We start from the raw sequence: 13149 nt of genomic DNA on the forward strand, positions 1-13149 counted from the left end.
ATTGCATTTACTTAACCCTTTCTGGTTTTTTTTTTTCTTGATTACTCTTTGAGTGCTGTCATCTGTTCTAAAAAGATTAAGGAGATAATTTAGCAGTGTTTTTCTTACCATCTTTTATTCCTATTGGATAGCAGACTTAATCTTCAGTATTGTCTGAGCAGCTTCTCGTACATCAAACTATCTCTTTTCTCTTTTGGACCCTTCCTAAAACTCTAGCTTCATGTGGCAAAACTGTTAACCTTGCTGGATTTGATAACATACCTCCCTGCCCTTCTTACCAGGATAGTTTTTCCTCAATATAAAAGAAAAATCAAGAAGGCACTTAAACAATTTATATCTTTTCATTATGAGTAAAATGTTTGAGATCATAAATTTTCTCCACAAGAAAGATGTGTTGACACTGTGTTATTATATTCATTCAGTAAACTTAAAAGAAAAAAATCATTTCCGTAAATGTATAATTTATAAAGTAAGGAAATGTACTTAAACCTGTTCAATTAAATATTTATTATGCATCTAGTCAGCTTTGGACTGGTTGCTGTGGAGATACAAATGAATAATAATGACCTCACACTTAGATAGCATTAGATTTTCCAGTGTGCTTTCCACATATATTATTGTTTTGAATTCTTTTAATCTATGAAATAGGAAGAGATGAGGCAAAACCACATTTTACAAGGTTGGAAAGTAAACGTCAGAAGTCACACAACTAATAAATGGTCAGCCTGCAACCCAGTTCTTCTGCATGAGTCCAGTGTGGTATGATTTCTCTACACAACATGGTGATGTGGTTCCTACCCATTAAGAGCTTCCAGAGCCTGAAGTCAAGAGTATAGTGTTATGTGCTAAAGTGAAGTCACTCAGTTGTGTCTGACTCTTTGTGACCCCATGGAGTGTAGCCTATCAGGCTCCTCCATCCATGAGATTCTCCAGGCAAGAATACTGCAGTGGGTTGCCAGTTCCTTCTCCAGGGGATCTTCCCAACCTAAGGATCGAACCCAGGTCTCCCACATTGCAGGCAGATGCTTTAACCTCTGAGCCACCAGGTGATGTGCTAAACAATTACGTAATTTGGTGGTGAAGATCTCTTAGGTGGCAAAACTTCATTATTTGTGACATGGTTAGTTAAAAATGCTGTATGTTTTTTGGTTTTAAATTTGTATTGAATCTACACTATTCACAGAGGGTGACAAAACTAGTGAATCATCAGAGAGAAGGATAGACAAAACTGGCAACAGTTGCCTTTGGTGATAGCTGAGCAACAGCTATTTCTTTTTCACTGTACCATTTATAACATTGAATTTAGTACTATCAGTTACTGCATATATAATTTTTTTTTAATTACTGAAGTGGCAGGAGTTGTGCTTCTGCTAGAGCCTAGGCAGTCTGCAGATTACAGAGACTTGTGGGGAAAGAGTGAGGGCATGGCAGCAGGACGCAGGCCTCCCAGACCCCTCCTTGCCTCCTGGCTGCTGGGATCACGAGTATCCTTCAAACCATGTACATTGTAAGCCCACACCATTGACTCACTAGCCAACCAATATTTGGGACAACTCAGCCCCTTCTTCTTCTTTCACCTTCACTTCCAGCCTGAGGACTTGGGCTGACCAAATACTTTCATCCTTCCAAACTACCCTCCAGGCCACAGGCTGGGTCAGTAGAGAATGAGAGGCTGGTTTCTCTTTCCTGCTGTAGTGTCAAGAAGATGCCAAGGATTGAACCTGTCCTATGGAATAAAAGCTGCAGAAAATTTTACCTCAGTTGTTTTTAGGCCTTTAATCTGCTGTGAAAAGCAAGGTACTTGTAGTATAGAAATATGAAGTAGTCTGTATTATATGAGTAAGATAAAATATTGGACCAAACTTTATTAAATGAAACTCTCAACAGATTATTTAGATGTTTAGTCTTAGGTGTTATAGATAATACAGATTAAAATATTACTTTTTTCCCACTAAAGTAAGATTATTGTTGGTAGCTTATCTGTTCAGTTCAGTTCAATTCAGTCACTCAGTCATGTCCAACTCTCTGACCCCATGGACTGCAGCACGCCAGGCTTCCCTGTCCATCACCAACTCCCAGAGCCTACTCAAACTCATGTCCATTGAGTCGGTGATGCCATCCAACCATCTCATCCTCTGTCATCCCCTTTTCCTCCTGCCTTCAATCTTTCCCAGCATCAGAGTCTTTTCAGATGAATCAGTTCTTCTCATCAGGTGGCCCAAGTATTGGAGTTTCAGCTTTAGCATCAGTCCTTCCAGTGAATATTCAGGACTGATTTCCTTTAAGATGGACTGGTTGGATTTCCTTGCTGAAAACTTATAAACTGGAGGAAAAGTTATTTTCCATGGAAATATTGGGATCTCCTAGGGAGGTGCTGTTGCTTATGTTTAAAGAAGGAGAATTGTGTATAATCTTACATCTAGAGTTGTCTAACATCTTCAGGAATATGAAGCCGTCTATAGAATTAACGTCACCACTTACTGTTCAGTTTTACAACAGAGATTTGAAGATATATACAAGGAAGAGGAATTTGGAAATATGCATGTGGTGGCTGTACTACCACTTGGCTGATGGCTGATTCAAGGGCAACATTAAAGAACAATAGAGGTTACTATTAATTAGATAATATTGTTCTTTAATGTTGCCCTTGAGGACTTCCCTGGTGGCTCAGACGGTAAAGTTTCTGTCTATAATGCAAGAGACCTAGATTCAATCTGGGTTGGGAAGATTCCCTGGAGAAGGAAATGGCAACCCACTCCAGTACTCTTGCCTTGAAAATCTCATGGACGGAGGAGGTTGGTGCAGGCTACTGTCCATGGGGTCGCAAAGAGTCGGCATGACTGAGTGACTTCACTTTTCTAGCCATATGCGCTGTTTAAGTTAATTTAAATAAAATAAAAATGTAGTTTCTCAGTCACATTAGCCACGTTTCAGGCACTCATTAGCCATACTTGGCTAGTGACTACAATATTGGATAGTACAGGTTAGGAACATTTCCATGATCACAGAATGTTCTCTTAGTACTGTTACAGAGGGTGTGAGTTTCTGTTTGGAAAAGAAAAAATACTAAGAAAAAAATAGAAATATTAAATGGCAATAACACAGGTAGTTTCTTTTCAGTTATATATTGCTTCCAGACATGCTTCTGTGCTACGTATTAAGCAGCATTTTAAGATGTTGGGCTGCCTTACAAATGACACTGGTGGGTTTATTCCTTTTTTTTTTAAGAAAAACATACTTGACTAATTATCCTTAAACTTATTAAACTTTCTTTGGTCATTTATTAGATTTATAACATAATATTAGCCAACTTCCTTTGCTCTAATATTTTACCCAGTTATAGCTTCCTTTCCTCTTAATTTCTTAATTTGCTCACTCAATAGAAAATGGTTTAACAAGTAATATTGTTGTTGTTCAGTCGCTAAGTTGTGTCCAACTCTTGGCAACCCCACGAACTGCAGGCTTCTCTGTCCATCACTACCTCCTTGAGTTTGCTCAGACTCATGTCCATTGAGTCAGTGACGCCATCCAACCAGCTCATCCTTTATTGCCTCCTTCTCCTCTTGCCCTGTTTTTCCCAGCATCAGGGTCTTTTCTAATGAGTCAGCTCCTCACATCAGGTGGCCAAAGTATTGATGCTTCAGCATTAGGCGTTCCAGTGAATATTCAGGGTTGATTTCCTGTAGGATTGACTGGTTTGATCTCCTTGCTGTCCAAGGGACTCTCAAGAGTCTTCTCCAGCACCACCATTTCAAAGCGTCAGTTCTTTGGCTTTCAGCCTTCTTTATGGTCCAGCTCTCACATCCAGACATGACTACTGGAAAAAACATAGTTTTGAATGTATGAACCATTGTTGGCAAAGTGATGTCTCTGCTTTTTAATGCACTATTTAGGTTTATCATAGCTTTTCTTCCAAGGAGCAAGCGTCTGTTAAATCATAAATCAGTTTAAACTGACAGTATGGGGCTTGAAGAGACCTCAGATAATTTGGAGTATTGGACATTTACTTCTGTTCGTTTTTTGTTGTCTAATGACTGAGGTTGTTCAGGCTCAGACAGAAGCTTTTCTTTGAAAATATGTTTATTGAAGAAAATGATTTGTTGGGGACTTTTGTGTATGTTAAATTATTTTTAAAAGTCAACTTTGTGTTGAATTAATCTAGATTTCTTATAATTTGCATTAGATGAGTCACTTAATGGCATGTTGGTTCTTCATGTTTTATTTATAAATATAAAAATTTATTCCAAGAAAACATTTTTTATGTGATAGGAGGGAGGAGGGAAATGTTTCTAACTTTTTATGGTTTAATTCTTTTTTAAAAATTGTATTGAATTGTGATTTACAATATTGTGTTAGTTTCAGGTGTACAGCAGAGTGATTCAGTTATACATATATGTATTCTTTTTTCAGATTTTTTTCTCATAAAGGTTATCACAGAATATTGACTAGCGTTCCCTGTGCTATACAGCAGGTCCTTGCTCCTTGTGTGTCTTGTAATCGTAATGCGTATATGTTCATCTCAAGCTGATTTATTCCTCGCCTACGTTTCCCCTTTTGTTTGTAGTATTTAGGGTACCACAAAGATCCTTTCTATCTCATCTATTCTTGGTGTTCTCTTGAGGTCTTTAAGTGATGGGGATATTTCTTTGCCTTCCATTCATATGCAGAGTAGCCTCTTACACCAATATATCTGCTTTACTTTTCTTCCTGTGATAAGATAATACAGTCAAAGCTTTTTAAGATGTAATTTGTTGGGATAGTGGAAGTGAACTAAAATTTAGAGTTAATATCCATGACCCAGGTGTAGTACTCCACTTCTGATTCCCTTCCCTCCCTCGATTTCCCTTCCCTCCCTCCATTTTACCACCCTCTAAGACAACATACTGTTAACCCCATAGTATCGTGGATTCAGTTATTTGGTATGGTGGGAAAGTGAAATCAAGATTTATATTGAAGAGTATTCAGAATTTCAGTCATTAAAGTGCCAGATAGTACAGCTTTCCAGTATATAGATCACAGTGGAGTTAGTTGGCAAAGATCTCTCTTACACCCTAATAATCTGTAATGATGCTGCTTTCTTTCGATTATGTACTTTAAGAATTTTCATAATAGAAAATTTGTGTTTTAATAAGGGCTTCCCTAGTGGCTCAGATGGTAAAGAGTCCTCCTGCAATGCAGGAGACCTGGGTTTGATCCCTGGGTTGGGAAGATCCTGGAGAAGGGAACAGCTACCCACTCCAGTATTCTGGCTTGGAGAATTCCATGGACAGAGGAGCCTGGCAGGCTACAGTCCATGGGGTTGCAAGGAGTTGGATAAAGAGGCATTAATTATGATTTTTAATTATAAAAATATATAGACAGTCTCTTCACAAACACTAAAAAAAAGGACCACCATTGTCTTGAATATATTAAGGTCTAAGGGGTAAGATAATGGTATTTATTTTCTTCATAGAGAACATTGCAAATTTGTTTCTTCTCTTGGTTCTATTTTGCCACCAAATGCTCAACTACTTCTTTGTTTTGTGATCACTCAACTATTCAGATTTAAGCATAGCTCTTTCTCATAAGGGGTTGTCAAGTTGCACAGTGCAAGGTGTATCTTGTTAGACTGATAACATACTGACAATGTAACTGAAATTTACTATGTGCCCCTTGGACTGCAAGGATATCCAACTAGTCCATCCTAAAGGAGATCAGTCCTGAGTGTTCATTGGAAGGACTGATGTTGAAGCTGAAACTCCAATACTTTGGCCACCTCATGCGAAGAGTTGACTCATTGGAAAAGACCCTGGTGCTGGGAGGGATTGAGGGCAGGAGGAGAAGGGGATGACAGCGGATGAGATGGTTGGATGACATCACCAACTCAATGGACATGGGTTTGGGTGGACTCCGGGAGTTGGTGATGGACAGGGAGGCCTGGTGTGCTGCGGTTCATGGGATCGCAAAGAATCGGACGCGACTGAACTGAACTGAAAAAAAAGATTGAAGAAGAAAAAATTTAGTGTCTCTTTACCTTTGCCTCAATCTTTGCTTTATTCTTTGTGCGTTTAACAAACTTTTGTAATTGAATGAAATGCTTATGTGCGTATTGAAATATGGCAGTGTAGGATGTTGCTAGCACTGGCACGAAGTTTAAGATTATTTTGTGAAAATTGAAGTTTGTATTAAACTGTATATAAGATTCTTTTTAAATCCTGGGGCATGTTATTTAATGAATTCAGCCCATTACTTCAGGAGATCTGTGCAGAGTAGGTACATGATTAGTTACAAGTTCTCACGTAAACTGGTTCTCTGCTAAATGGCCTCATTTCTCACTGTTGTTCTCCTGATTCACACTGACCTTACTATTCCTTGAACACATCAAGCATATTCCTGTCCAAGGCCCTTTGCATTTGTTCTGCCAATACCTGGAATACTCTTTATAAATTTCTATGACTGATTTATTCCTTTGATTTAGGCTTCTGTAGAAATATCACCTTTTTAGAGAAGTCTTATCCATTCTTGCTGTTCTTCCTCCATCGCTTTCTGTTCTCTTCAGTTTTCTTCATACTACTTGACTTATTTTTTGTCAGTCCTTCAGCTTTAATGTAAGCTCCCCAAGGCACAGATTATTTTATTCAGTGCAGCATCTCTAGTGCCTGGAGCATAGTAGGTGTTTAGGTTGGTAAGTGAACTATGCTGTGGAATATATGGCCTAAATTCAGTATTGGAACTTCATGGGAAAAAAAAAGAATAAATGAAAGTTGGCAATGAAAACCATCTTTGGAAAGTACTTACACTCTTAAAAATTGGGTAGAATAGGAAACAGCTCTGATCTTGACTGTTGCAATTACTTCCTTGTGATTTTTCTAACGGGTATCAGGAGTCAAGGACTTTGTTAGAGTCCTGTTTAGAGGTCCTCATTTTTTTTAATGTTTTATTTCTGGGACAATCAGTGATGCAAAAATGGCCTTCTAGTTTCATATCCTACAGTTTCTGTGTGCTGCTGTTTACATATATGCCCCATAATTTTCCAAAATACACTGTCAAGTATTTGCTTCACTCACTTCTCTTATACGTGCTTTATAATTTTGTAGAATATTATTAATGAACCATAATTCTTAATTATCAAGACACTGCCAGAGCTTTAAGAGAGCTCTCAGAGTCTAGATATTACCTAGAGAAATATTGCCTCACTGAATGTATTTAAGATTTTTTTTCTTCTTTTATAGACAGTTCAAGAGGAAGAACGAGAGATTTACAGACAGCTGCTACAGATGGTCACAGGGAAGCAGTTCTCTATAGCCAAACCCACCACACATTTTCCTTTACACCTGTGAGTCACAGAAACATATTTCAAATGAATTTTATTCTGCATTTTGTTATTGGATGTTGAAATTGTTTTCTTTTCTTGCTAGGTCTCGATGTCTTAGTTCCAGTAAGAATACTTTGAAAGACCCACTGTTTAAAAATGGAAACTCTTGTGCAACTCAGATCGTTGGCTCTGATACTTCTTCATCTGGATCTGCCAGCATTTTAACTGCCCAGGAACAATTGTCCCACAGTGTGTTTTCCTTATCGTCTTACACCCCAGATGCTGGTACATTTGGATCCAAAGATTCTGATCCTGTCCATCAACCCGAACATGACCACTCTCTTTCACATCAGGCAAATAACTTACCAGCTTCAAATACAGAATCTGAAGGTAAAAATGGAATTGTATCACTATAGTTTCAGTAACCAATGAACAGTTTATTGGATCTATGAGAATTATATGAATTATAGGCAAGGTAGTAATACACATGTAACTTAATTAAGATATAAGATACAAGATACCTTAAATACATTTAATTCAGTTAGCCATGCCATGAGTAAATGAAACATATAAATAGCTTACTTTTTTCTTACAAATGATTGAGAGGCAGATGATTTCATATAATATTTAAAAGGTTAACTTCCTGAACAGTCTTGTGTCAGAGTATATTAAGCCCACCTACTTTAGTACTTTCTCTGTTTCTAGTACTTTACAATGAAAATTAAGTACCCTGAAGTTCTAGGAGTTTTGAAATATCAATTAAGAATTGAAGTAAAATTTCTTAAATAAATAGTACTTATAAAACCTGTGTAGTAGGTTTATGCATTTTGGAATGCTTGTCAGCAAGTTTTGAAAACAGAATTTTCTGTCTAACTTTCAGCTAACCAAAATATTTAGTCTCCTGGAATTCCAGTTAATTAAAGGTTTTGCTATGGTAGTTTTTTGTTTGTTTGCTTAGTTTTCCCCTCCTTTAGGTATGTATTATGTGTGTATTTATGATATGTATTTAGGCATGTAACTTAAAGCGAATTTTTTAATCTGTTCCTTACTTTCTTAAAAGTCTCACTCGGGGATAAAAATTTTTGGTGTCATTATATATATGGCTACACAAATTCACAGAAACTTAAGATTTTGTGAGGTGATTTACTGAGAATTATTATTAAAAGGCTTTAATTTCAGAAGCATTTATTTTATGTCAGATGCTTAGATACAACTCAACTGGAATAAATATACAATATTGAATGGTTTAGTTACTTCCCTATACCATTTATTAAATATTCTAAATAAGATTCTAATCATAGTGCTTTAGAAGGATATGATTCCTACCTTTATCAATAGAAAATAAATGCTAGAATTTGTACTGTTTGGACTCTGGTGCTTCTCACATAGCTGTTGCTTTCTTTCTTTCTGCCTTCCCCCTCTTCCCTTCCTCCTTCCCTTCCCTCTTGCATCTTGTTCAGTCTCATACTGGTTCATGAACTAAAGACTTTTGAGAAATCTTGGCATGTTCTTATTTCTCAGGAATAGAAGGAAGAAGCACAGGGAACAAGCGCAGTCCAGGAGAAGATGCTGAAGGGCATATATACTTTTTTTTGGCTTTATTTGTGAGACAGGCTCTTCACTAAGCCCTATTTGTGGCTCAGTGAAAATGGACCTGCCTGTCTTTCTCCCGTCTTTCCTTTATCCTTATGCTGTGTTATTTTTATGGAAATAGAATATAGCAAAGTATGGGAACTTAAGCCGTAGACATCTAGAAGGTACAGCCATGTGGAATTTTGTTAATGATAGGCTCTTGTGTTTTTTGTTTAGGATCAGACTCTGTGATTTTACTCAAAGTGAAAGACTCCCAGATTCCAACTCCCAGGTAAACTTTGGTTAAAGGACATTCTTAACATTGTTTTCCCTCTCTTTAATCACAATTTCTTCACTAAGAGTTAAGTAATATAAAACAGCCTCAACTCAGACCACTCTTGTGTGTCGTTTGAGTTATTTCAGTAACTTCTTAATTGATCTTTTTTCCTCCAACCTCCGTTTTATTCTTCATGCCGTTTTCCACCGTGTTCTCTAACCCATTCTTTGCCTTGTTCGTTAGTCCACCTTCAGTTCTGCTGAGTGAACTTTCTAAAATGCTTATTTAATCATTCATTAAACACCCTCAAGAGTGCCTGATAAGATGTGGAATCAAGCCCAAACTCCTAGTATGGTATTCAACACTCTTCCTCCACATGCCTTGCTTCCTGTCATACATTTTTTCTTTGACAAATATTTATTGATAGCCTAGGGGTGCGGGTACTGGTACAGACATTGGAGGTAATAGCAGTTAACAAAATGAAGTTCCTGCTCTCAAGAAGTGTACATCCTAATTGTACCGAAAGGACCTTGATGTTGGAAAAGGTTGAGTGCAAGAAGAGAAGGGGGTGACAGAGGATGAAATGGTTGGATAGCATCCCCTAATCAATGGATATGAATTTGACCTAACTCTGGGAGATAGTGAAGGACAGGGAAGCCTGGCGTGCTGCAGTCCATGGACTTAACAAAGAGCCATGACTTAGTGACTAAACAACAACAAAGGAGAGGGATGGGGGACAAATAATAACGAATAATTAAATATACGTATACCTGGTGGTGATAAGTACCATGAAGAAAAATAAAGCAGGGTAACATATAGACTGGGGATTGGGAGTGCCATTTATCTAGATGGTCATGACGAGTTTCTGCTAAGCTGACATTTGCAGAGAGACACAGTGGAGGTGAAAGAAGGAGCCATGTGCAAAATACTGGATTCTTTCATGTGTTTATTATATGCTGACTTACAAGATGATAGGTATTTTCATATTTTCACATGAATATGTGAAGTGTTTCTTCTGCCTGATATGTTCCCCTTCTCCCCCTTCAACTTGTCTATCAAGCAGTAGTCTTTTTCTTATCTTTTAAGTCTCAGGTCAGATGTGATCTTCTGTATGAAATTTAACCCCTCTGAGAGGTACCAAGTATTTCTTCCTCTGTAATCCAGTTCAATTCAGTTCAGTCGTGTCCGACTCTTTGCGACCCCATGAATCACAGCATGCCAGGCCTCCCTGTCCATCACCAACTCCCAGAATTCACCCAAACTCATGTCCATCAAGTCGGTGATGCCATCCAGCCATCTCATCCTCTGTTGTCCCCTTCTCCTCCTGCCCCCAATCCCTCCCAGCATCAGAGTCTTTTCCAATGAGTCAATTCTTCGCATGAGCTGGCCAAAGTATCGGAGTTTCAGCTTTAGCATCATTCCTTACAAAGAACACTCAGGACTGATCTCCTTTAGGATGGACTGGTTGGATCTCCTTGCAGTCCAAGGGACTCTCAAGAGTCTTCTCCAGCACCACAGTTTGAAAGCATCAATTCTTCAGCGCTCAGCTTTCTTCACAGTCCAACTTTCACATCCATACATGACCACTGGAGAAATCATAGCCTTGACTAGATGGACCTTTGTTGGCAAAGTAGTGTCTCTGCTTCTGAATATGCTATCTAGATTGGTCATAACTCTCCTTCCAAGGAGTAAGTGTCTTTTAATTTCATGGCTGCAGTCACCATCTGCAGTGATTTTGGAGCCCCCAAAAATAAAGTCTGACGCTGTTTCCACTGTTTCCCCATCTATTTCCCATGAAGTGCTGGGACCGGATGCCATGGTCTTTGTTTTCTGAACGTTGAGCTTTAAGCCAACTTTTTCACTCTCCTCTTTCACTTTCATCAAGAGGCTCTTTAGTTCTTCTTGCCTTTCTGCCATAAAGGTGGTGTCATCTGCATATCTGAGGTTTTTGATATTTCTCCCGGCAATCTTGATTCCAGCTTGTGCTTCTTCCAGCCCAACGTTTCTCATGATGTACTCTGCATAGAAGTTAAATAAGCAGGGTGACAATATACAGCCTTGACGTACTCCTTTTCCTATTTGGAACCAGTCTGTTGTTCCATGTCCAGTTCTAACTGTTGCTTCCTGACCTGCATATAGGTTTCTCAAGAGGCAGGTCAGGTGGTCTGGTATTCCCATCTCTTTCAGAATTTTCCACAGTTTATTGTGAGCCACACAGTCAAAGGCTTTGGCATAGTCAATAAAGCAGAAATAGATGTTTTTCTGGAACTCTCTTGCTTTTTCGATGATCCAGCGGATGTTGGCAATTTGATCTCTGGTTCCTCTGCCTTTTCTAAAACCAGCTTGAACATCTGAAGTTCACGGTTCATGTATTGCTGAACCAGTATTGTAACCCAGTAGGTTACTGTTAATACTTAGATCGCTATGTCTGCCATATGGGGCCTTGGCAATCAGTTGCTAGAATAATAATAGTATTAATTTTCCATTGAAACGATTAAGGATAATAAGATATTCTTTCTTATCTCAGTTTCCCTACATCTTTGCAATTTCCCAGTATGTTCTAAACTTTTTGGATATTTTAAAAGTATTCTCAAAAATAAAGTATTCTCTAGTTAGTATAGTTTCTCAAGGAGACTTTACAGTTTAGATTCTTTATAGTTTTGGGGGGTTTTTTTGAGTGAGACCTGGGTTCCAATCTTGCCTTTTCCAGGCTTCATGTAACTTTGAACAAGTTACTCTTCTAAACCTCAGTTTCCATACCAATAAAATGCCAGTATTAATATCTTACTATTGAATTGTTGTGAAGGTAAACTTATAGATAAAACACTTATAAAAGTGTTCTATATGTATGCACAAAAATAGGTGTTCTTTCTTGGGAAAAAGTTGATTTCATGTAATGTGTGCTCTCAGTTCTTTCCTGAGTCTGTCTTTCCTTTATGGAGAATTTCTTTTACTAATGACTGAACAGTGAGAAGGATGAGAAGTAGTCTTGGGTGAGGCTCACTGGATAATGCTGTCTATCAAAGCTGGAGCCTAGTCTCTCAAGGCTTGGTTCATTGGCTCCTTAATCTCCCACCACTGCCTCTTGGTTAAGTTCCAGCAATGAAGATCTGCCCTTATTTCCCAGAATATGCCGTGCATTTTATGCCTTTGTGTTGTTATACATTCCAACCCCTTCCCCTTCTGCCTGGAGTTTGCTTTCTCTCCTTGTCGACTTGTTACACTCTTAGCTTGCTTTTTAAACTCTGACTCAGGTGTTGGTTTCTTCCTCAGGACATTTCTCTGGCTTCTCCAGATATCATTAGTCTTTTCCTCCAGTACTTCTGTCTCTGTACCTTGTGTTACTAATATCTTTGCACCGCCTCCTGCTTTCAATAATAGCACGTGGCGCATTAAAAGTACTTAGTAAATAAATCTTTGTTAAATAACAAATTTCCTAGAAAGCCTGAAATACTGTCTTGAGTAGTCCAAATACTCATCATCTCCATTGTGGCTTAATGCTTTGGTTTATTAGAAGACATTTTACAATAATACAACACAGTCTGTGGAATTGGACTGAAGTAGTTTCTAACCCTGACTCTTCCAGGGCAAATAATTCTTTTGAACTCAGTTTCCTTTTCTGTACAGTATAAGTAGTGTTTCCCTATTACACATTATATTGAGGCTTAATAATTTGTGGATTATCATAAGGCTTTGCCAATACGTAAAACCTCTCTAAGAGAGTTTTGTACACAAAGCACTAAGTAGGTGCTTATTGCATTAGTTATATGAGAAGTAATATGTAATCTCTGAAAAGCAAAGGGATTTTGCTTTTCCTTCTGTGTGTTGCTTTCCTACACCAATAGATACCTTGAGCATTAAAGAGAAGTGCTTGTCCTTTACATTATTTATTTATTCAACAAATATTGAGTGCCTGCTAGATGTCAGGCACGATTCTTGGTACAGAGGATACAGTAGTAAATGCAAAAGACAAAAATTCCTATCCTCATCAAGTTTATATTCTAAT

The 13149-nt window shown here is 38.1% G+C and overlaps 1 protein-coding gene across 3 annotated transcripts in view; it reads left to right on the plus strand.

The window, feature by feature from the left end:
* Positions 1-13149, plus strand: part of SENP1 (SUMO1/sentrin specific peptidase 1) — a 51831-nt gene that overhangs the window by 18369 nt on the left and 20313 nt on the right. For all 3 annotated transcript variants that reach the window (XM_005680028.3, XM_013963835.2, XM_018047865.1), the window contains exons 7-9: positions 7212-7315; positions 7398-7684; positions 9104-9158. In XM_005680028.3, the coding sequence (XP_005680085.1) occupies positions 7212-7315; positions 7398-7684; positions 9104-9158 (446 nt within the window). The remainder of the gene's footprint in view (positions 1-7211; positions 7316-7397; positions 7685-9103; positions 9159-13149) is intronic.

This window comes from Capra hircus, chromosome 5 (genome assembly GCF_001704415.2).
Source record: "Capra hircus breed San Clemente chromosome 5, ASM170441v1, whole genome shotgun sequence".
Lineage (NCBI taxonomy): Eukaryota > Metazoa > Chordata > Mammalia > Artiodactyla > Bovidae > Capra > Capra hircus.